The sequence below is a fragment of the Lampetra planeri genome, chromosome 2 (assembly GCF_965212315.1).
Source record: "Lampetra planeri chromosome 2, kcLamPlan1.2.h2, whole genome shotgun sequence".
Classification (NCBI taxonomy): Eukaryota; Metazoa; Chordata; class Hyperoartia; order Petromyzontiformes; family Petromyzontidae; genus Lampetra; species Lampetra planeri.
The window spans coordinates 28621315-28647475 of NC_136108.1; the positions used below are offsets into that span (position 1 = coordinate 28621315).

General features: G+C 41.3%; 1 protein-coding gene across 1 annotated transcript in view; it reads right to left on the bottom strand.

Moving 5' to 3' along the window:
- LOC144724297 (uncharacterized) overlaps positions 1–7756 on the bottom strand; it is a 59846-nt gene extending 52090 nt beyond the window's left edge. Inside the window, exons 1-3 of the mRNA XM_078603307.1 lie at positions 7750–7756; positions 5183–5357; positions 2453–2531 (exon numbers count right to left, since the gene is read on the bottom strand). Of these exons, the coding sequence (XP_078459433.1) occupies positions 2453–2531; positions 5183–5357; positions 7750–7756 (261 nt within the window). The remainder of the gene's footprint in view (positions 1–2452; positions 2532–5182; positions 5358–7749) is intronic.
- Between the last annotated feature and the right edge of the window lie 18405 nt (positions 7757–26161).

The following is a 26161-nucleotide window of genomic DNA, read 5'->3' on the forward strand; positions in this document are numbered from 1 at the left end:
GGTACATAACTGGAAAACGCATCTGAGTATGTATACCTAGGCGGTTATTGAAGGAGGACCAGTATCAAAATGAGTACAGAACTAGGGGGGCTAAAGGCCATATTCTTAGGTTTTTTCGGTAAAGTCACGTAGGTAAAAAATTAAAATTAATAAAAGTAAAATAAAATAAAAATCACGACGTTTCGGAGGCAACACAGCTGTCGGGCTGTGACGGTTCCACCTGAAGACAGAAGCTTGTGTTGCCTCCGAAACGTCGTGATTTTTATTTTATTTTACTTTTATTAATTTTAATTTTTTACGTACGTGACTTTAGCGAAAAAACCTAAGAATATGAATCCTTGCAGTCACGAAAGCTTCAAATCTAGGGCTAAAGGCCAGTTTAAAGAGGTGTTTTCAAGAAAGGACTAACGATTTTGATTGTCTCATTAGAAAAGGCGAAGCCTTCGAAATCGCAATATTTATTTATACTGGAGAAATCCGATGAGCTATGAAGCTCTTTTTCACAGATGTCCAGTAGATGTCCAAAGTTTGAGAGCTGCGCAGTGGCAAAGCCCCGATCACCCCTGCGGGAGATGAACCTTGACCTCGGAGTGCTCAGAAGAAGACGGTCCGAAATTTTCAGGGCTTCGTTGGAGTGGACAGATGGGTCAGTTCCTATCAACATTGCGGGGCTGACCAATTGAGTACCGTGTAGGTCAGCAGCAGGACAGATGTGCAGACAATTAGGGCAAGACATGCGAGAGGACATCTGGCACTGGAGATGGAGGGATGGAAAAAAAGCCTCACGTGCAGGAGCTTGATGGAATCTTGCATCGCAGCACCACGAGGGATGATGACTGGTTTGGCGATGCACGTATACAGCAGTGGATAATGCATGGCTGATGATGACAATTCAATAGTAACGTATTTGTCTCCTATTATGTTGTCCATTTTACAACATTTAGAACTGTGGATTTTTTTTATTATCGAATTTAAATTGTCCTCCGTGAAACATTCAATGAAAAGTTACCAATGCAGCTGCTTGGTTTGTATCATTTGTTTAGTGTTGTCCTGATATTGAAAATATTTTCTTTTTACTGCACTGCATCATGCAAAAGCTGAAATGTGCAGCGTATTTTTTATTATTCCATTTTGTAAAGAGCCTTAAACGTAAAGCACGAAATTTAGATGTTGCTGTATATAAACACTTATACCACAGATATCTTATGCCTCCTAAATCCGAGGAAAGAAGTATTAACCTGTAACGATCCTCACAGTACATTAATTGTACCACAATTTATAGACACCAGATGGGATGGTATTAAAACAATTGGGCAACTGAATATGACCGCTTTAAATTGGCCTTTGGGGCAGTTATCATTGGTATAATGAGCAACATTAATCCTCGCCAGCAATAAACTGGACACAGTTTATACGAAACTTTCTTCAAAAAACACTTAATTCCTGCTGGAAACAATAAGTATAATCATTATTTATGTTTGACACAGTGCCCTTTACGCTGGGGCGTCTCAGATTACTCCGCGCACAATAATTGGCTTGCATCATCACATCTCATCTCGCACAACACCCAGTGACAGCTGCCCCCCCACATGAGCACAAGGTGACTCAGCACCTGGCCCACGTACAGTTATTAGTCAACCAGTAGAGGGTGATAACTGGGTATGTGTAAGGCCAATTGAGTGATTTGAGAGGGATTTTGTTTGAACGTGCCAAATTTCGACCGTGACACCAGTACACAATGCCCTACGTGTTATGAATAATATCAGGGGATCTTTAACGTCCGCTGTGCTAGCAGATGGCGCGTTTTTAATCGTTGATACGTCAGCTGTATTAACCAGGGTGGCTGCTGGGCTCAACCACGAACTTCTATGATAAGTGGTGAATGCGCTACTGCTGGCTCATGTCACCACCCCAAAGTGCATAGAGGCCCCACTACTCTTATGTCCAATTTTTACAAAGTAATGCAGTTATGCTATCAAAAAGTAAAATTGATGTAGGACTGAATTTAAGTGTTCCGGGATATTTTGTCTAATTCATGTTTATCTTTCATACGCATGTGAACTTTGTTGCCAGCCTCATTTACAGAATAAAGGTCTATTCACATTTCAAAACCACATGTCCCAAATCACAGCATCCCGGGAACAAGACACAACATGCTTCTCTGAGTATCTCATACGAGTTAGTCATTTAACCTGTTTATGAGCTGTGGATGTGAATGTGTGTGTGTCACTTGAATATCTTAAAATGTAGCAAATTCCTCGCAGCTGGGTATAACCTCATCAAGCGCAAATACCAAATTAGGATGGGATTTTTGTGCAACTATCCGTGACTGGGCCGAGACCATGAAACCAACTGCGCATGATGACCTTTTTGACCTTTTCAGGGCATGGGGGAAGGTTGAGGAGAGGAGAGGCTCGTTTTCGGATTTCGATTGCACACCAGCCATACTTACATTAATGTCAGCGTCGCACTGCATGCCTGCCCATCCGGGTTCGCACACGCATGTGAAATGTCCCAATGCATCGACGCACCTGCAGCGGGGAAAACGTTGTTGAATGAATATACATTCTTGAAATTAAATTCATTCTTGTTTTAACTCGACGGCTAAGCAGAGCTCAGTGACTGGGTGAACGATCGTGGAAGGTGATTAATGCTTGTCTGGACTGTCAAACACTTGCGGTAAGGTTGTGTGGACACCTCAACCTCCTCAAAGCTGTCTGGCAAGTCTAGAAAATCAGTCCACCTTCCTTTGCCTCTGTCTACAGCAATACAAGGGTGCTTCAATAAGGTAACAGGCAAAGGTTTGATCTTAGAGAAGAGTTGTGGGCATTCACATGAAAGATTAATTCTCCACAGTCAAATTATACGAAAGTACAATTGTCACAATGGTCCACAATTGTCCTAATGTCAGCAGCAAAGACATCGTTTGGATGATCTGCAAGCCACAAGAAGTACCACTACTTCTCAAGATGAGCGACCTTGGCTAGAGTTGAAACATCAACTGCCCTCCCTGTTTCTGTCATTATCAAATATATATGCTCTCGTCCTGATTGGTGTTCTGCCTATTTGTAAATATTTAAACGATTTTGTACAATTGTGACCCATGTTACAGCTGAATTCTTGGACAAATTCCACGAGTCTTTACACCGTCAGAGAATAACAACAAAAACACAACGAATATCAACTTGCCGCTCTTCTAATCTGCACTTGTACAAAGGCACCACGATTTTAACTACGTGATATCCTTCTGCCACCTAGAGGCAAAATCTGGAGAAAAATATATTGCACATGATTATCAGGGTAATACCTATTCACTGCACATGCATTATATATATTTGCAGATGAAACAGACAAAGTTTACAGGATTATTCAGAATCTTAACTTTTTTTTTAAACGCCTCGTACTAGCACGCTCAACAAGTTTAGGATTAACAACTTCCCCTTATCTTCTGCCCAAGATGGCATGTTTCCCTCCGTCCAAATTGTTTTATCAGTACAGCAATCATCTTCCCAGCACCCTGTTCTCTAACGTGCACCTTCCCCTTAAAAATATGGTTTATCTTTCTCCATGATCTCATAACATGCATGTCTTGTTTTACAGACAGCATCTTAGGATCCGGTTACGTTTGAGGCTTTATATAACCACGTCTTTTGCACAGCAGCGTAGATGTTGAATCTATGTATAGCAGATCTGTCGACTCACAGGTGGATGGTTGTGAGTTCAAACCTGAGTTAGGGATCAACTCTGCCCATCATCCACACAAAGTTGACGTAATGATTGCCACGTGGTATGAAGTCCACAGTGGTTGTCCTATGGATATATTAGACTGGTCCTTTCCATGGAAATGTGGAATATCCACCATGGTTCAGAGCCACCAATGCAGCAATACCACTATTGCACGTTTGAACTTGGAGACACTTGAGACTTTGAGCGAGTTCACACTTATTGTATTGCGGTTAAGGCGCATCTCATGTTGGTTGTGCATATACTTCTACAAACCCGGCTATCCGAGCTGAATTCTGCAACATTATTGGTGAGTGATATCTGGCTGGTCCTGCCTACATACCCACTCCCCCTAACAACACCTACGACACGGTTTTAGGAGGCCTTCATCCAGTGCAGGAATGACGGACGCAAATTAAACCAAGGTGCAAATAATGTGTCTGATCATTTGGATGTAACCTGTTGAACATTTCTTGATCTTAATTGCTGCTTTGTTCCCTATTTTTGGCTGCCTCTGAGCGATAACGCTCTATATTTGGGATTCCCGAATAAACGCCGCTCAAGTTTGTGCTGTGAGCCACAGGGCTGGTTGCCAAAGGACAAAAAAAAGAGAGACAGAAATAAAAGAGTATCCCTCCTCTCCGAGGTTTATGGCGCATTGCGAGCTCTATGGGCACAGCGTGGTCACAAACGACCGTCTCCAGCAGGAGTCTGCAGTGGCCAGCCGTGGAGTGCCGAGGGAAGATTCGTCAAGGGGAGAATCAATTTGCGAGGACAGCAGTCGGCACTCTTTTGAGGCAGAGCCAAGGATGGCAGCTCACTTTGCCACCCCATGTCACCTCGCAGATGAAACCACTTTGGGCTAACCGCCATTTCTCACTTCAGCCCAAGACCGGAGTTGTACCACAAATGTAAATCTGGCTGTTTTGTGCCATCTCATTTGTATTGCTTGCCCTATCACCTGTGCGCAGATAAGTTAACTCCATTAGCCTAAATGTAACATGAGTATTGTTTGAAATAATGGAACCTCGTGTGCACAATTTGATGGATAAATTTAGAGCGTAAGATGTATTTTGATTGAATCGTTATGTGCCTTACTGCTGCCATCTTGGTTCCTGGATGTTTCGTTATATTTTTGTTCTTGAGACGTATTTTTTTTTATTGAACACATACTCTTGGCAAAACAACATTATTGAAAATTTGACGTGCCTAATTTTAATGTCATCCTGCCAGAAAAGATACATGCCTCAACAATCAACACAGTTTAATGGCAGCATACATCAAACGGTGATAAATGATCAACTTCTACCCTTGCTTTGGGAGTCCCAATGCCACTGCGCAGGGGGGACGCGACGCTTCATCATCTCGGCTTGAAATATAGGAGCCCATCCAAGAGACGGGGGCAGGGAGGACAGGGCGGGACAGAGGGGGGGCAGGGGGGAGGGGGAGCGCAACTCACCGGCCGTTCCGGCATGGCGCAGAGGCACACTCGTCCGCGTAGATGTCGCAGCGAGCGCCCGTGTAGCCGGGGAGGCACTCACACGAGTAGCCGCCGCCCGGCCGGTTGGCGCACGCCGCTTGGTGCAGGCACGGGGCGGACGCGCACTCGTCCACGTTCTCGTCGCACAGCGCCCCTGAGGAGTGAGCGTGAAAGCAGCAGCGGCAGCAGAAGTGCCAGCGGCATAGCAGAAGTGCTTGGTGACTTTGGGTGACACCCCCCGCCGCCCCCCCGACTCTTCTATTTCCTTGAAAATTCGGTATTCAAAATACACCTGTGCGATCATAAAATATTTCTTTATGACCTTTTTGTCATATAAAATATTTGTTTATTCCACATCCTCCCTCACATCATACATTGCAACATCCTGACATTCCGGCCGGTATTGCCATGGACATTGATGGTATCAGGGGGGGGGGGTTGGCCAGGTCATTTCCGTTCTGGGTTCAGATATTTAAGACTGGTCTAAGGTTTAGGAATGGTCCCCACGTTCGTGTGGTGACTCACAATTTTCAAATAAGTACCACTTCATGGGAGAGCAACAGCAAGAGTGCTATTGATGAACTGACTCCTGCTGCCATTGTATTGTGGAAAGAACGCGGGACGTTGTGTACACAGGACCGCACGTGCTACTCGACATGCAGCTGTCTCATGCGATGCATTGTGGGTTGGGTGACTGTGTGATCAATGCTAGTCGATTTCACTTTGTGCACCTTTATTTTGGAGTGTATCGAAGGGAAACCTGTATTCGAAGTGTCTCGAATTAAAACATACTGTATAGCTTAAAAACAAAGGCTCCAAGGATGTGTGCATTATTTTTACTTTGTGAAACTTTTACATTCACAATAATCCATGGCAGTTGACATGCCAGTTTTGCAGAATAATTAAAGCTTAAGTGAGTCATAGACTCTTGCAATTTTGCTGCCATTATTTCGAAAAGTATATTGTTGGGCAGTTTCACATTAAGTTAGAGTACTTTTTTGGCATAAACTACATCTGTTAGTGCAGCAAAAGCACTCACGTAGAACAAAATAGCAAATACTTTGCACACACATAAACATACCATGTGCTTTGTGTATGCATAGTTGAGTTCCTAACACTGAACAATAGTGGCCAGAAAATTGGCAGCTTTTTCCTTCGCTCACTGAGCAAGACCGTAATGAAATGATTGAATGAAAAGATGTGTGGAGACGAGGCCAGTGGTGGCTGGTAAAAAAAAAAGAATAATGAAAAATGCGATTCAACATGCTTTTCCTATAGTTTCTGATTCCATTCATGAGAAAAAAAAGTAACCTTGGAAAACATTTACATAATGGGACCTCCTTTGCTAGTACCAAAATATAAGAATAGGTTTTTTCCCCTTTTTACTGGCAACAAAACTGAAACCTTTTTACAATGAATCATGTGTGCATTAACCACAATTATTGTGGTCAGAATGCAAACAAAAAACATGCTCTGATAATATATGCATTGTCCTTGAAACTGATTGGTCCACACCAGAGACAGATTTCTTTTGAGCCTTGTCTCAAACGGTGTTAGACCAGAGGACGCCAAAAGGCGTTCTCTGGTCTAACGCCTTTTGGCGTCATCTGGTCTAGCACCAATTGAGATGAGGCTCAATAGAAATCTGTCTCTGGTGTGGACCAATCAGTTTCAAGGACAATGCATATATTATCAGAGTATGTTTTTTGTTTGTGTCGTGAGTCCAACTGAGTCACAGACGTTGTTCCTTTTAGAGGCAACACATTTATTTGTAACACGTAACACAAAGGGGGTAACTGCCCCTTCACCAGATACAGCCTAGGGTTGTGGCCACCCAGCTGACTACCCTATACAGATGAGTTACTGCTACGAAGGGTCGGGCCCTCACTCGGGTCCGCGACCACGTGTTGGTGCCTCATAGGACGTAGAGCTTCCAGCTTGAGACGTAGAACTTCCAGCTTATAGAACGCAGCGACCCCGTCCCCTCTCAACGACCGTCCACCCCTGGCCCCGCCCACCTTCTGAAGCCTTCTAGATCCCCCTCGATCCCTCTCGAGAGCTCTCCATGGACATGTGATCACCCCCTAGTACCCCCATCTGGGGGCCTCTCTGTGGACACTCCGGATCACGTGTCTGCAGGGTCAACCAGAGTGCCATGGCCCGAGGCAACCCTGTCCTTGGGCTGACACTCTCCCGCTCCCCCTTGTGGGAGCCCCCACCACACGCTATGCGTGGTGCCCGCCCTATCCCAGCGCTCACCAAGCCCCACTAGGGCTGGTACTACACCCACCACGGGGTGTACGCGATGACGGTGCATCGCACGCCACGGCCCTTCGGGGCGGCACCATACAGTGACATCCCCGATGTCACTACATCAGCATTCTGAGCACAAGTATTGTGGTTAATGCAGACATGATTCCTCGTACAGAGGTTTCAGTTTTGTTGCCAGAAAAAGGGTAAAATCTATTCTTATACTTGGAAAACATTCTTGAAATAAAGCCACCCTCAATCAAGACTCCACAAACAAACATGCTCGACTACATTACGCGCCATCGCTATCAACAATGCACAATTTTCACCTCAAACACCCTCACCTCTTCACACCTGCCAACACCAAACAATACAAGAAACAATCATTCTGTAAACTATAATTTGTGCCACTGTTCTTCATTTTGTATGGCTGCTGTTGATGTGTAGCTATAATTTCACACCAAAGTGGTTGAGCCAGATGGTTGCGTCAGGAGTAACGGAATGGTGCATCGCTCTGCTGATGCCTCCTTCATCTATGTGTCGTGGCATCGTGGGATGCCTCTACATGATGCGTGAGCCCGGCTGTGTGTATCAAGGATGGATGGCATTGCACTTCACGTGCAATGCCATCAATTGCACGAGAGTGCCAGGTATGGTGGAAAGGTTCACAGGGGGCCGTGGTACTCTGTATGAACGAAGAGGCCTGGTGACCGGTGGCACCACCCCGGGGGCCGCTGGGACCAGGACCAGGTCCCTCTCGAAGGCTCGAAAAGAGAGGCGTGGCTAGGGGCGGAGTAAGCCCCGGGACTGACTATATAAGCCGGACCCCTGAATGCGTCTGGCTGCTGTTGTACACCTGAAGACCTGAAGCCCCGAAGACAAGGCCCGGACCCTAGTCGGGGTCCGGTCTCTGATAGCCTCCTGAGTTGTGTTAGGGCTCGTTAGCCCGGATGGACTACCGCCTTAGGTTACCTGGTGGAAGGGGCCGATGCCCCTTTGTGTTAGGGCTTTTGTTATTGTTATAATAAACGTGTTGCCTCCAGAGAAGTCTCTCTCTCCATTTGTACCCACTACATATGTGAATCGGGCATTGAGTCGTTCGTTGTTCCATGGTCTCTTCTGGGTGACCACAGTCACATACCTGATGATTTTGTTTGTTTATTTTCTATTCGCATCTACTGTTATGGTTTGTACGGATATGGCTTCGAGTTAGCTTCGCCGAAGATTGATCTACCATGTCACTTACGCGCTCTAAAATCTGCAATGGCCCAGCAGAGGCTTAGTGCCATTTTCCCGTACAATGGAGGATTTTATATTATTTGTTTTAATAATTATCTAAAATGGAAGACCAATTAAGCTGCACTATCTATTTTCTGAAAGTATGGTTAATCATTAAAAGAAGTTATTATTAGCCGATTTATTGCAGGCCATGAAAAAAATATCAGAATCTGGCTGCCACATGCACAAATCAGCTTACTCTTGGGAACAATGCCACTGGATATTCAATGTCCATTTTATAGCTAACAGTTGCAGGAACAGAGCTGTAGATGTCTACAAACGATTGAGTACAAAAAAACCTAATCACATGAGTTTTTAGTCCAAGACGTGGACAGATGACTCAGGATCAAAGCAATGAGCCAGCACTTCTGAGATCTCGGTTTTAAATCATCCGTCCAGCCACCTGCGATTAAACCATTTTCTCAGGCATAGCGAGTTGATGATCTCATTCTGATTATTAGCGACTGCAACCCCCCGCCCCCCCCCATTAAAATTTAAAATATAATTCAGCTTGACATCTCGAGAGAAGGAAAAATGCAAGGATAAGAGGTCACTTGCGTGGATATCGGAGAATGTTTCATTTAACATTTTTCCGCGGGGTGTTCTCGACAGCGGGTTGGTGCACCGCTCTGAGTGTTCTGAATGAACCCTTTAACTCGTGACACGACACCGACAGCACATTTGGAATAACAATTTGTGGGGCGAGGGGGGCAGAATAAATTAAAAGAACGCTCATCTACCGCTCCCTCCTGCGAAGGTTTCCTGGCTTGGTTGGGAAGTTGGGATTGTGTGGTCTGGTATGTGACCTAATGGACTAATTTCTTAATTTCGTTATTGCTTAATTTTATTTTAGATTTTGCTTGGTAGTAGGGTTTTCACTTTGTATGTAAGCGTGTGCGTGTGTGTGTGCTGGGCTTCTTTTGCACAGGACTTACCTCCGATTAGCACAGTTGGCTATGTGGGGTGCGAAAGAAGTTCAATATATATAAATACATACATAGCCAACCGCATATATAGGATTTTCTGCTTATATATAATTAATGTACAGCGTTGTGGGATGCTGTTGGTATGAATGACGCTACATAAAATGAAAGTATTATTGTTATATATGCAAATACTAAACAGTATCATGAATAATAAAATAATAACTGACCAACTGGCACTGTGGGGAAAAGCACCTTACTCACAATCTGAAGGTTAATAGCTCAAGTTATCGCTGAGGGTTGGCTCACCCAATCATGTACCCAAGGTTGTTAACATTAATAACTTGGTCAAGAGTCAACACTGGCTCATCCGACCAAGACATTGGAATAGAGTGTTGAATTTCCACTTTTGGCTCGGAATAGATAATAGCAGATGATCACCATCCAACACGCTTTTAAATTTGGGAGCCCACTTTGATCTAGAATTTTGGCAATACCGTCCAAGGCACATCAGAGTGCATGTCCCCTATATATGTGTACAGCATCTTGAGATGTGGTCGCATTGCGATGTTTTATTTAAAACAAATTTAAAATAGTCAAGGTAAATTGATAAAAACATGGAAATAATTTCCATGAGGCCTAACTGGGTATTCACCACAAGTGCTGAAAACTTCAAAATTCGATTCTGTCACAACATTTACTGTTTTTTTTATATGAGACATAAATAGTGCCAAACGTGAATAACAGGGCAGCAGAAGACCAGGTGTGGGAGAGAAGATAAGGGCAATACTGACCAAGACAATTTCACAATAACTAACAAGTTGCAGCCATCTACTTTTATGTACTGCCTGTAATAATTTTTTGCACAGAGCCATTATACATACAACACACGTCCCACACTATAATAGGTTTTGTTAATTAATCCCGGAGATGCAATTTATTTAAATACTGCTGTTTCCTTGGGGAGAAATTAATTCTCATCAGGCCACAATTAGTGATTGCTCGTTTTTATTATTTTAATGTTTTCATTTATAAGTGTAATTGTACTGTCCACTCTATTGGTCTTTAAAAGGTCACGAAAATATATCATTTAATGTGTAAATTGAACAGCTGAGCTTATAAACATTGACAGAATGCTACATTCTTTTCAATGTGCTGCCAGAAAACAATCTGAAGTGCATTACTGAATTACAAAATATAATTAATTTCATAAGTAATGTATTTTCAATGGTGATATTAATGGTAAAATATTAATTATATGCACACTGGTAAATATTAAAGAATATGTGTGTCTAAAATCTAGTAATTGAAGCTAACATTCGCTCATTAAATATGTGAATAACTAATTAAACAATTTATGACAATTTACAAAACAGATGATTTTATAAATATGAGACACATGCACGTCAATATATTAAGATTCTTTTTTTTAATAAATATATATTTGTAAAGGTAATTATAAATCTGTCCTATCATCTCCTCTGAGTTAGATTGTTTCATTGATTTAAATGAGGGTGCTATATTTTGATTATGTCTGCGTTAAAATTAATTAAACCACATTCTATATTTATGAAACCTCCATGTGATATACAAAGTGCAAAACAAATCGAATTTTCTTGATCCTTGCAAAATTTATCCAAGATGTAAGCGAAACATAAAAAAATCATTTGAAGATGTTTCAAAACTATATCAAAGATTATTATAGTAAAACAACGTTGAACTCATCAAATGTGTTAGCGTCTAATATTGACTTCATTATGGCTATGATGTCAATTTTGCTATGTAACAAAATAAATTATAGAATATATGTTGTTACACTTGCACACAGCATCTGTCTGTAAGTTTTATAATGGTATGGAAATAAATGAAGTCATCTCAGTGTTACTTTTCTCTTCACAGTTTTTGTTGATAGTTTAAACTTTAAAAGCTATGGATTCAGAATAACATTTACATGACATCACATGAATTATTCAAAGGACAATAAAATTACACAGTGGTTGAAAATGCTATAATTCTCATTCTGGTTAAGATTTGTTCAAAGATTCATTATTGTTGGTCAAGCCATCTGTGCGTGATTTCTTTTCTTAATGCACACACACACACACCCAGAACTAGACAGCAGAACAGGCAGTCTAGATGGAGCAACACAAAGAACACAATGACATTACACCTCTGCCACATTGGCGGCGTGATAACAAAACCAGCCAAACAAGCCAGTGCATTACTTGACCATTCTCATTAAAATTGAACAAGCCCCACCACACGACCTGTTACAGTTTTACGTATTGTATTTCTTTTGTCCAAGAAAGCCTTCGGGACTAAAAGCCCATTTTTCAAAAAGGAGTTATAGAAAACAGCAATGAGCACACACTTCTTCTCTTGAAAACATTCTGTGTTTAGAAAATTTTAAATCTGTCATTTCCTCTCATTTAAACTGCAGGCCATTTCGGTATATTTTAAAGTCCACCTGTGTTGAAACAATCCATCCAGGTGTTATGGGGGGTAGAGTGCACAACTTGCTATTGGCCGTTTATGCATTCAGAACCCAGTTCAGGTTCATATTTAGTCCTTCGTTACTCAATACAAGAAGTACCACTTTGCAGAAAATCAGCAGCAGTTGTCCTACGGATGAATTTCCACTGGCAAAGGATTGTGGATTTTCCACCTCTGGCTCAGGGCTATAAACGTGACAAGCATATCACCCCACGCACATTTAAGGATACAACCCGTATCGATTTTGTATTTAAACACGTGTTATTATCAAAAACAATTATTTTGTTTTATTACCAAAAATAACTAATATGTAATCGATTATCTAATTGCCTTGTTTTATTCAAGGGGTGCCACAGTGGCAAGATGTTAACAACCTCGCCTGAGATCGTGGGTTCGATCCCGACCCTCACACCTGTATATTTGGAGTTTGCATGTTCTCCCCGTGATCGCGTGGATTTTTCTCTGGATCCTCTGGTTGTTCCCCCCACATTTAGAAACATGCATTTAGAGTATTTGGCTGCTATAAATTTCCAAGTGATAAACCACTTCATTGAGCTATCATTTGTGGTCAGTCACTTCTAAAAAAGGGCTATACAGATCAGTCGGCTTTACCTGGTAAAATAAAACATAGTTCAGTTTCTAGATCAATGTGTCACAGTGGAATTTTCTTAACCAAGACAACCCCTGGAATAGTTCTAACTCCACCAAGCCTCATCAACACATTGTGACATATTAGTCAAATGCCACTGTTGGATACAATAACCATTAATCAATGGTCTGGATAGCAACGCCATGATTCATGAACATGGTAAGTTTTATGCAAGTCAGTGCCACCAGGTAGTGTAAAATCACGCTCCTGGTGCCAAGGGCTATTCATGAACACGAACGGACATGCAGGACCGTAGTGGCACTCAGCCCTCCTGTGCTGTGGCCCAATTGTAACATCAGCCCAATAATCATAATACAATCAAAAGTTGTAAATGGTATGCAACAGTTTATTATGTTTACATTACAAAATGTAAGCTCATACTTGAAGTCTTCAGATTAATCACGTGAAAAAAAGCAAAGTTTAGAATAACTTAAGGTCCACCTTTTTAACATTTCTAATCAATACTCCTTAAAACCAACAGAAGGACCAGCCAATGACAATAGCAGGTAATAGGATAGCATGGTCGGAAGGAAACTTCAAACTAGAGTAGAGGATTATGAGGATTTGGTGGTTTTAATTATTTGTCTGCTCAGAAATACGAATGGGCTACTGTATGTTGTGAGGCAGACATTTCAACAGAAAAACACCACTTGGAGTGAAGGCCTAAATTTGCCAAATTTGAACATTCACTGCAATGGTCACTTTTATATAGATGTGTGCCTTGTAGAGTCCTGACATTTTGTAAAAAGTTATTTATGAATCCTCCCAGATCTTAGGTACAGTATATCAGCAAAGTGGCACTGGTTGGAGCGCTAAACTTCCGTTTGGAAGGCTGTGGCTTCAAATTCTGGTTGGAAATCAATTCAGTTCACCATCCCTCCAGAGCTGATAAAATAAGTACTATACCACTTTGTGAGAAGTCAACAATGGTGGTTGCTTATGTAAAGACTGTCCCCACCAAATAAATGTCGAATCTCCAAAACCCGTTCACAGCTGCCAAAGACGACGAGTACTATCCCAATGCTGATTTAAGCATGGAGATCCTCACACTTTGGCTGCAGCAGATATATCCTATTGAAATGTTCGAAATAAACCCAAATAAACATGCACCTCTGATTAGCGTGGTTGGCTATGTACGGCTGAGAAAGAAATTCAACATACATACGCACATGCACAGGGGTCATAGGATGCATACTCATATGCTTAGATATTAGAACTCAATAAAATATTTCCACCAACTGCAGGGAAAACATCTTGATTCATAAAATGCTGAGACGTAGTTTTCCTATTCTTTGCAATAACGCTTTGCGAGGTTTTCCAATATACAGCCAGCTTTCGAGCGACAAACATACATATTTATTACAAACAAGCCATGAATCGCCATTTTGCTAAAAAATAAAGTAAATAAAATGAGAAAAATACTTCCCATGGCAGCTCACGGCACCACAGTATTACTTTTGTAGTCTGTGATATAATTTAAAATGTAATGAATGTCAAGGTGGCAAAATTGCACTAAATAAAACCTTTAAAACAAAGGGGTTTTTTTCTCCAGCGGGTTGCAACATGCCACGTCTAAATTTTTGCAACAAATGATCATGTGCCATGTTGGCATCGCTCCAAGTGTCAAGTGAGCTTTTGGGGAAAGGTACTTTATTTTATTTTCCTGAGGAAATGAAATACTACAGCTATTTACCAATGGCTGGAACTAGCACTGCTGGCAGAAAATAAATGGCTTCAACACCCTGCAAATATATGCTAGCACAAAATGGGTAAACCCCATTCTTATTTTTTCATATATGCTCGCACGGTCTCTCTCCCCTTTGAATTCTCTGGAGAAAATATTGCATGTTCTTTTGTTGACCCGGAAACACTTGTTTTACCTAGGTGAAATGAAGAAGATGTATCAATTATTACTGCTCATTACCGAAGTATTGTCAACGATTGTGGAAATGGCCACAACAGAAGCCTTCGTGTATCGGTGTTTCCACTGAGTTCTGACGTCTGCTATTTCCCTGCATTGTTGGATGACCAGGCTTGTCCAACCATCTTGTTCTAGGTCAACCTCTTTAGCGTTCCTTAGGTGCACTCCCCTCCAGTGCCACCCTCAGTCATTGTTCACAATCCATCATGGTTATGTGGCCAAAGTATTTTAGCTTCGCCTAAGAAAATTCCGCCCGTGAAAAAGCAGGCATCGCACCAAGTTCTATGAGTTTTGTGCAAACGAACCCGATACAAATATATCATACCCGCCGAAGTTGCAAATGAAGAGTTGAATGTTACAGATTTTACTTTTCTACTTACTTTAAAAAAATTAGATTCAGCTGGGTGGCACTATGAAAAGGCACTTGACTAATAGTCAAACTGTCATAAATTAAAATCCCATCCTGTCAATAAATTGATTATCAAACGTGTGAAGAGTAGTATTTGTTCTATTCGGATAATCGTACTTGCCATAGGGATGAGGAATTTCCACCACTAGTTCAGGGCCACAAATGAAAATGAACACTGCCCAATGTTCATTTTAGCATGTAGACCCTGAACTGTTGCAAACATCAGAATTACCTCTGTCAACAGATGCTGCTTGATAATGTTGATGCCGATGCAATCTTATTCCTAACAGAACAAAGCTATGTATATTTTGTCATATTTTCATACACACAGGACATCTGAATGAAAATAAACATGAGGCTCTTTGAGGGCAAGTCTATCATAACAGATACAACATGTTTTTTTCAGTCATTCAATATCCATGTGCATAGGCTTTCATTTGTTTTAAATTTTCAAACGTATTTTTTGTTATTATGATATAAATATTGAGTAGTGCCTCGATTTGTCCACATTTAATAAATAAAAATGTCCGTAATTAAATGAATGCATTATTGTTTTATGATGCCTAACAGTTACACAAACCGTTCATCATTTCCCAAGTTATATAATTAGGACAAGAAAAAAGCACAATGCATTGCAACTCACAGCGTGCTGTGTGATCGCATGAAGCGTGCTGCATTGCAGACAGTCAAAAGACTCCACAAGCACCCACCCAACGCTTTGGGAATATGGTGCATGCAAATGCGATGGAAATTAGCTTTGACAATGTTCCATAATTCGTAAACAGATTCCGAATTTAACCCATAATACTCCTTATGCGTAGCAATTTAGCAAAAGCAATGTGACCATCGAAGATTGGTCATTCGGTGATATCCAAATGCGTCAAATTCATGACCACAGAATTAATATAAATTTTGTCAAAGGGAACATTTTTATATGAAGTCAAAATAATGTGTCAGTGTGGACAGTGAAAGGAAACCATCACTTTAAACTGTTTTCAAGGATAGACCTGTTGTTACTGAAAAACGCAAGAAACTCGTGTTTTTGAAGAGCTTGCTGCTTGGTAGTTAACGTTAAAAAACGATGGAGAATGAATGTTTACAAAAGAATGATGAAATTGGGGATAATATCAGAACAGACAAGGCACCTATTGATGCATCGTTTGTTGCTAACAGGTTGTGTGCAAATATAATTGAGAATAACAGTCATGGGGGTTATCATCCTAATCTATAAGTGTTGGGGCACTTTACACTAATTAGTGGTCACAGGCGCCAATTGATGGAATGACATCACGTGTGCATGGTGTTGGGTCAAAGGTTAGGAACAGATCTAAGGTTCTGGGCCAATCTGAGACACAATCTTGCCTGTGAGTAGCACAGTTAACTAATTGTTCAAGATTGTTCTTAATTTGAAAATAAATCAGCTTCACGGCCAGCTTTGTTTGTAGCGTGGCTTTCTTGCTGCCATGAACCAGTGGATATTAAAGTAATCAAGGACAATGATTGCGTCACGATTATAAAAAAAAAGTCGTACAGCTATTAGGCACATGCCTTATTAAAAACCGGTCAAATGTACTTAAGGATTACTCAAAACTCAGTGATAAAAAAACAGCCCAGGCAATAGCACACCCTTGCTTATAACTTCTGTCTCTCATTGTAATTCCAAGCGTGCATCTCTGCGTGGTTGTGTGCACACTTCTACATTTTTGCACACTTGACATTCTTTGCACACATTCCATATTCCTCTTTGATGTCCACGTTCCTCGTCCATATCCTCGCAGGTAGTAATTCATTTCAACAACAACAAAATACCTCAGAGGACGAATGCATGTTGGAAAACATTACAAAATCCATGGATATGCATGCTTTTCTTCCTTGTTAAATATATATGACACCAGCACAGTGGGGACATGTATTAATGACTCAGCAATAATGACAGCAGACTTCGAATCTGCATTTCAGCAAGGGGTTCCATGCCTAAATCGGGTAAGTCAATAAAACAATACATCTTTATTCAGGAGTGAATTAAATAATGTTGTAATACACCGCCAAAAGAGTTTAAGATTTTATTGCGATATTTTCACTTATACAAATTTCTATGCCTAAAATAACAGAACGTGCCAGTCTATGATGAACAGAGATATTTGTGTAAAATATCTCACGATCATTTAACCGTAATTAACGCAACATCAAGTTAAGAATTCGTGAAATGTTAATGTGTCTCTTTCATAAGTCAGCACTTGATCATTCGAACAGTAATTGCATCAACAATTTGTTATGAACAGATCAATGTAAAAATACGACCCACCCTAGGTAGCTGCAAGCCTTAACTCAATTTGTTGTTTCATAAAAGCTTTGCTTATCTTCATATGCCAATCAATGCACTGCAGACAATTATGTGAACAAATTACAGTTTTCTCAACCGTAATCATGTGTTCATTCGTGTGCCACCATCCCATGATTCAATTGTTGACGTTCAAACTATTGCATCTACTAAGGAAGACATAGCACAAATGTGACTAGAAGACATATAACATTATTTTATATATAACACATTCCTGCGGAGGGAGCTGGTAGGAACGTTGGGTTGCTCGGTCAATGGCCAGGGTCAACGGCGGCGTGGTGTATTCCGTAAATATAGCCGACTGTGAGGGCGGGCACAAGCCGGCGTGAGTAGGTTAATATTTGAGTTTTATAAGGGCACCACGGGGTGACCAGCCCCTCCCCACCCAGCCCCACCCCACCCACCCCCCACCCAGCCCCACCCTCCCCACCCAGACTCTCCCCACCCTCCCCACCCAGCCCCTCCCCACCCAGCCCCTCCCCACCCTCCCCTCCCCACCCAGCCCCTCCCCACCCAGCCCCTCCCTGCAGGACGGACGGACACAATAATCCTCTGTGGGCTGGTGTAACCTGGCGGTTCCTACCAGTATGTAACATTAAATGAGAATTTTTTGAGAAAAGCAGAGTGGATCATGTATTGTATTTATTTTAACAAAGAGACTTCAACGGGGGCTCAGGCGTCAAAGCACTGATGCAGCACCCTACATGGTTCGAGAACAGGTTTCAGACACCGGTAATTTAAATCAGGTTATCTCATGTCCATGATCTCAGCCTGGTCACCATTGCCCCCCCTCCCCTCCCCCTGTTGTTTTTTGTACTTCATTACAGCTCTGAGAATGTCCAGGTGTAAGAATTAAAGGACATTTGAAAACATCTTACTGTTCGGGCATCTGGGTAAATGTAGCATCCCTCCCCCCAGGGTGTGGCTCATGATGGTCACTTGAAGGGATCTCGACAGTAAATCTACGATAGCTCTTTGAGCGAGCGGGCTGTTTCTAACACAGGGTTATGCACGGAACTGTGTGATTCAGATTTGAAATCGTTGTATTTTATTTGGTTCAGATTGTACTTGTTTTCTTCTTGTAGAATGATACCAAGAGCATAATTGGATTCAAAATGGTTGAAATAAATACAATCAAGAGTTTTACAAATATACAAACGCGGAATCCTCTTGTCGCAGAACTACATTTTGAAACATCTCTATGAGGATATGAGAATAGGTTTTCCCCTTTTTTCTGGAAACAAAATAGGTGTTGAGATGTTAAAACACCAAACTGAAACCTTTTACAAGAAATCATGTCTGCATTAACCACAATAGTTGTGGTCCCATGATGTAGCTGCTCACCCCGAGCTCTCAATACTCTGATAGTGCATTGTCTTTGTGCTGTATGCCTTTTGGCGTCCTCTGGTCTAACACCGTTTTGAGACTAGGCTCAAAACAAATATTTCTCTGGTGTGGACCAATCAGTTTCAAAGACCACAAGTATTGTGGTTAATGCAGATATGATTCCTTGTAAAAGGTTTCAGTTTGGTGTTTTAACATCTCAACACCTATACTCTTAGGTTTTTTTCGGTAAAGTCACGTAGGTAAAACATAAAATTAAAATTCATAAAAGTAAAATAAAAAATCACGACGTTTCGGAGGCAACACAAGCTGCCGTCTTCAGGTGGAACCGGAAGCTCCGAAACATCGTGATTTTTTTCAAAAAAACCTAAGAGTATGAATCCTTGCAGTCACGAAAGCTTCAAATCTAGGATCTCAACACCTGTTTTGTTGCCAGAAAAAAGAAAGCCTATTATCATATTTTGGTACTGGCAAAGGAGGTCCCATTATGTACCTCTATGAGGCTTTGTTAGTTAAGTAATGGACAATTGTTAAAGTTTTTACTGCTTTTGAAATAAAATACAAAATATTATTTTAAACGAAAATGCTTACCCTCCAATCTCCCAGCAATTTAATGAATTCGCACAATTCATGACTGCAATCCGACTTCATAATCGATCACTTTTTACATTGCGGTAAGTGTAGGTATCCCTAGTGGCTGCAGATGACACATTAATCCATTACATACAACATACATGTTCTGCCCCACGGTAGATATGGGGGATGTGCTTACACAGGAACTTCCTAATATGGTGTTGAGTTTGGTCACGTGACCAGGAAGTTACGATTTAAGATTCTCGAATCCATGAGGAAGGGGTGTCAGCCATTACACAGAGTACAAAATGGAGGCACAATTAGCATCTCAGTGAAAACAGGTGCATCTGTTCATTGTGGGACTTTAAGGAGCATTGTCTGTCAGTTTGTTTATGTTTATATGATACTGGGAATGCTGTTATGTTAGGATTGCCATTATAATGCTGTAAATGCCTTTATGATGCTGTTAAATTGTTATGATGAATACGAGGCCTAGTTAACAAGGAAGCCTGTCACTTTCATTATTGTGAAGGTTATTTGTAGTTGAATAAGTCGAGCCAGACTTGTGCCCATGAAACTTTAATACGATCTTGAGAGCAAGGATGAAGAAGTATCTCATCGACAGTTCAGTGTTATATGCAGCACTGTACATTTAGGCTGCAGTATGGTGATTACACAAAGTGACCTGATTTATCACAGTAGTTTATTCTCTTGTATAGTTATTCAGTGCTAATGTAGGCGCCTGGTCCATCCAGGACATATTGTTGAGATTCATGTTACCTAAGACAATGTTATGATGCTCCAGTGTTCATTCATTGTATTGATATTGCAAGTGTAGTGTAGTAACTCAGATATTGCAAGTGTAGTGTAGTAACCCAGGAGACTTGTAGAGCCAGACGGAGACGAGGATTCTTACATAGGGCTTCTTGCCGTTCATTCACAACTGTTACACACTTTTATACATTGTTTACACTCTCTACACTCGACGCTTACACACGTCAGAACTGTCCTTTACACGGACATCCCTTAGCTATCTACGCCCCGGTATGGCTTCCCTTATGCCTACCCCCTCGTCTGCCCCGGGCAGGGGCTCACTCATCACTGCCCGGTGACGAGGTGAGACCTCTACATCTCTAGCCCTTCTTCGGCAGCGGCTGGGATGTCTTCCACGCAGGCTCTCGTTCCCCTCTTTCTCACTCTCACTCCCCTACGGCGACCACCTCACTCTCCCCACGGCGACCCAGCCCTTGTCCCTGGGTTCCCCTTAAGTACCCTGCCGCCTCGATGACATGACGTCATCACATCACGTCATCCCACTCTATAGATGACATTACATCATCCCGCTACTCCTCTACACAAGTATTAACAGATGCTGTATTTTGTGCTGTGTTTTTCCATCAGATTTACCTCGTTCTATTCATTAAATACGTTGGAGTCAGATGTTCACCCTGGCTCTGAAGGTTGATTGAATGTGAGGTTAACTACTTGGATAGTGGTGCAATGCAACGCACAGCGAGGTCCGAGACAATACATTAAGATACAATTAACTTCTCTATGGCAAGAGTAATTCTATCTATCCTTCTCGTCGCCAGTATAACAGACTCAAAACCTTCTAATATAGGCCAATCAAAATAATACACACTATCAATATTATTTATGACTGCATATTCACCATTGACACTAAAAAAATCCTGCATCAACAGGCAGACTCAATTACAATGTACGAGCTTTGCGAAGATCGTAGAGATGGAGCCTCCGGATTTCCTCAGTACTCCCAACCCATGTACACCTTGAGGGCCCCCTTTTCGATTTTTTCCTCCTGTCCTTGAGATAGCTGCATCGAAGAATAAACTGCATTGTGTTTCAACCACCATTGTAAGAATCTCATTAAAAAGACTTCAGTGTCTCCCGAGCAAGGCCATTCCATTTGACGTGTCTCACTCGATCGCCGCTTGCAATTCCTGACCATTAATATTCGGGTCCTATGGAGCGCCTCTTTGAAAATGAGGGGGCTAAGTCAAAATTTAGGTGATGGAGGGCTGTCCTTTGCATTGAAACAATGTCCCCTCTGAAATCATCTTCGAGATTCAGATAATTAATAAAGGATATTTAGTACGGAGATGGATATTAATGAAATAATAAATTGCTTTAGGTTTAATTTTCATTGCTTCCTAGCATAAAAAAGAAGTGTAAGCCGAAAAACATGACACTTAAAAACTGAACGTATTCCATTGTATTAGTTTAGATCCAATTCGGATTGTTTTTTGTCAAAAAAAACATTCCACATTCGTACCTTTTCAAACATATATCTGTTGTTGCCGCACGATGTGTTCCACAGCCAAGCATATTCACATGACAATTGCAGAGTCCTATTTATAAACCGTTGACATGAGTAGACTGGTGTTAAAGAATCCCCTATAGTGACTAAACCGCTGACTCGAGGTGTTACAGTGTGAGCAAATGGCATGCTACATTTATTCCACATGTGCGCCATGCACTTTCTCGGAGTGAATCCCTAATGTGCTTCAGAAACTTACACATACCTGCACATATTTACAAACGTCAAAGCACGCTTTTGGCAGGTGTCAAAAATGTAAAGGATTCAAGGCACGAAGCACTGCGGGTAATTAAAGTAGATATCTCAATGAAAATGATGACACCGTCACAAGAAAATGTCTCATAAGTATGGGGACTAGGTGTAAAGGGCTTAAACTATCAAAATATTTCACGGAACTAAGTTTGACCACAAGTAGCGGGAAACATGATGGCATTTCATAAAGTACGGGTGGGGTAGATCTTTCTACAAACTAAAATACAATACGTAATGAAACTGCATTGGAAGAGTAATGTTTATAATAACATGTTTTATACCTGTAGAGAGATATACATGCAATAGTATTAAAGTCCTGTAATTCATTGACTCACAGTTGGACAAATACAGATGAAGCCCTCTTTAACGACTATCTCCGTAAACGACTAATCACTTAACGACGGGCCTCCATCCAGCCCAAAGTGTTCACTTACCGACCATTCCCCTGTTATTTTAATATTATGTGTTTGTAATGTTGTTAGTATCTTTATGTATTAATATCCATTGTTTAAATATTATCGAGTACGTTTTTGGGTTAAAAAGGGGAACTTTCGATGCTATCGGAACAAATGAAGCCTTTAACGTGCATTTCCTATACTAGCTTCACGACCAAATCACTTCACGACCGGTTTTCTTGGCACCAATTACCGTTGGTTATTAAGAGGGATTCTACTGTACAGTTTCTTATAACATAGCCAGTACCATGCTATGTCGAGTAAATACTGACCCCCATGTAATTCATGGGTAGAGTTGCATCACCACACAATGGCAGCTTGAAGGATGGCCTCGGCTCAGTTGAGACACGACTCACTACTGACGTTAACAGTGACCAGGTCTCACCAGTGACGTCAGCGGTGACCAGGACTCACCAGTGACGTCAGCAGTGGCCAGGAATATAACTCAAGTCGCAGGGTTAATTGTGCAGTGAACTATTTACGACTCCATTTGAACACACTGGTGGCTTAAACATTCATTTAAATTACATATAATAACGTATTTTGAGGATTAGGTTTTGCATTCAAACAAAAACAATAAAATTGCACACTCACTACCTACGATATTGATTCGTAAACATCATGGGGCCAAATATAACAAAAGCCCGAAAAACACATCTTGCAAAAAAATATATTTAGGAGGATATAGTTGCATGCAATTCACACATGCTAGTGTGTACAGTGGGTGAGATATTAAGAATGATAGACAACGATAAAACATTTAAATAGCTTTCTCTGCAAGGGGTTAATTTTTTTCAGTTCTCCTCACTCGAAACTAATGTATTGGCTGCTTTCAGAACAAGCCATTCAAGTGTTTCCCTTTCAATATTTCAATACACCACTGTAAAGATAGGACCTACAAATTGGGCTCACCAATTATGCCCATTTTCTCCAGACAACTGCCTAGAAATGCAATTTCCTCGTATTTAATTTGATGCTCAAAAAAGTAGTTTTCTCCACAAAGCCAGAGAACATTGAAATTGTCTTCTCAGGTGTGAAATGGCTTCTAAGTTATAACAATAAATAAGGTTGCTTTTAATATGTAAACATTATCATGTATCAAACAAAATAATGTGCCCGTTATCTAATGCATGAAAACAGACACTGCAATGTGTAGGAACTGCAATGTAGGAACTCCGTGGGTTTTCAGATATCATCATGATAGCGCAAACATGAGGTTCTCAAACCATCATAAGCCATGGTCAATGTGCTGATGGATAAAGGTCTGCCCAAGCTGCCACCACAAGACATTACATAGGAAAACAGAACATCAAACAGAGAGTGATGAAGGACACAAATTCTGGCGTATTTTTTTCTTAAAATGGTGAGTTAAAAATGTTTATCAGCTAAAATGTTCAACTTTTTTAGCGTATATAATTACATTTCATAACAAATACCACGATTTATAATTAGCAATATTGTTAAAAGCTTTGTTGATTAGCTCCATACAATGTAGACTGTGATTGGAGCGGCCATTAATGTTGATTTTCTATCTGGTTGGAATGGACGTGGGAAGAAATATGGCTGCCGGTTTTGGTGGTCTAAATTAGTCCACAAGAATTCACGCATTTAAGTGGGTACAGATGTTTGGTTGTTGTTGAATTTTTAATGCTGGAAATTGAGACACACACCGAGCCTGTGCATAGATGCCAGGGGAGCCTAAAATAAGCAAATTGATTGTCACTATTTTGGTCGGCGTGTACAATACTCTTTTTATCACCATCTCATAAACCAATTGTTTCTCAGATGGTGATTAAAAAAGCAGTCACAGCACACTAAGTAACGACTTCAAGTGGCCGTTCTTACCCTACACGAGATGGCCCTCGACGTTCTTAAAATAATATTTAGCCACGTGTAATGGTGCATCGATTCATATATTAATATTTATTCTTAAACTTCATGATACATGCACGAAATATTGCATGCAGAATTTACTTTAAATGTTTGATTATCATAATGGATTCATGTATGTGGTATGGAGAGAGGATAGAGGGAAATATCACAGTATCCAATAAACCCAACGCCTAAGTTGAATTCAGCAGTGAGTGACTATCTGAACCGGCCCAGGTCTATTTCCTTTATCAACATCCAGTGTGAAGAATGGTCAAACAACCAGCACAACCACCACGGCATGGGGAAACCTCCATCCAGAATGGTTGACAGAGAGCTGCACATTTTTTTTCCTATTCCTCTGACATGGGCATTAGCTCTTTGCATGATTCTTCCACGTGCAAAATAGCTTTACAGCGAGATCTGTTTCAGCATAATTAGAATCACTGTGCATAGAGAAAGGTCTGAAGGAAAACATGAATTAATTAACTCCGATGAATTCTAAGAAAACATAGAATATAGTGCGTCATACATGTGTGCGCGTGTGTGTGGTGCATGTTTTGGGGAGCAGTAGTGTAGCGGTTAGCGCGCTGGTACGAACCTTTGCGATCCGAAATGGATTCCCGCTCACGGCCAACACTAGTGACGATTATCTGAGCCGGTCCTGAGCTTCCCCTAGGTCGACTCAGCCTCAAATGAGTACCTGGTGTGGTGTGTAAACATCGCCACTGGGGAGACAAAGGCATACGGGTGTGGTGCTGACCACCCACCCCTTTGTGTGCCGTGCTGGCCTTCATAGATGCATGCTAACAGCACTTGCCCCAACAATATGTTAAGACTATATGGGGGATATTTGTCTTTTGTGTTTTTTCATGGCGTATGTTGTGTGTGTCACCCCCACCCCCGTGGTGATTCACTGTATTTTCAAAATCCAGGGTCACGATTCGATAAAAATGTAGATTTTTTTTGACGTTGTGGAAAACGTAATGGCCATGAGTGGCTGCAGAGGTCACGTGAACTCATTACACACCACAACATTTAAAAATAAAAAAACGACAATATAATTTGTTTACACGCCTGCATCAATGCATGTGTCGTGCGCTTATGATAATATTTGAATGAAATCGTTTAATTGATTTAATCGATCCAAATTGACACCCGTGTGGCATATGTAAAAAAGACACACACACCGCTCACCAACACGTCTGGTAGAACCATGCACTCTCGTTCCATTAAAATTTAAGAAAGAAAAAAACGCGTAAACAAAAGTTGTCTTGCCTCACGGCAGATGTGGAGCGTGCGTTCACAGGAAGTTCCTGTTTTTTTATGCTAATGTTGGTCACGTGACCAGGAAGTGACGATGTTGGATTTCCACTGTACCACGCGGGCGTCGGCCATTACACAGATAAGTCAAGATGGCGGCACGCATCGCATCTCAGTGAGACCACAGCCGCACTTGTCCATTGTGGGAGCTTAAGAAGCATTATCTGTAAGTTGTTTATATTCCTATAATATTGGAAATGCTGTTGTAATGTTGGAATGACCGTTATAGCAATGTCAATGCCTTTATGGTGCCGTTAAGTTGTTGTAGTAAATACGAGGCCTAGTTAGTAACGAAGCCTGTGACTTTCCTTATTGTGGATGTTACTTGTGATTTAGTAGGTCGAGTCAGACTTGTGCCTATGTTGCGATCCTGAGAGTGATGACGAAGTATCTCATCCACAGTTTAGTGTTAAGTGTAATGCTGTACATTTGGGGTGCAGTGGGATGAATACACTATGTGCCTGTATGCAACACACTAGCTTGTGCCTTTGTCTAGTTGTTCAGGGGTAATGTGGGGGCCTGGTCCTTCCAGGATCTATT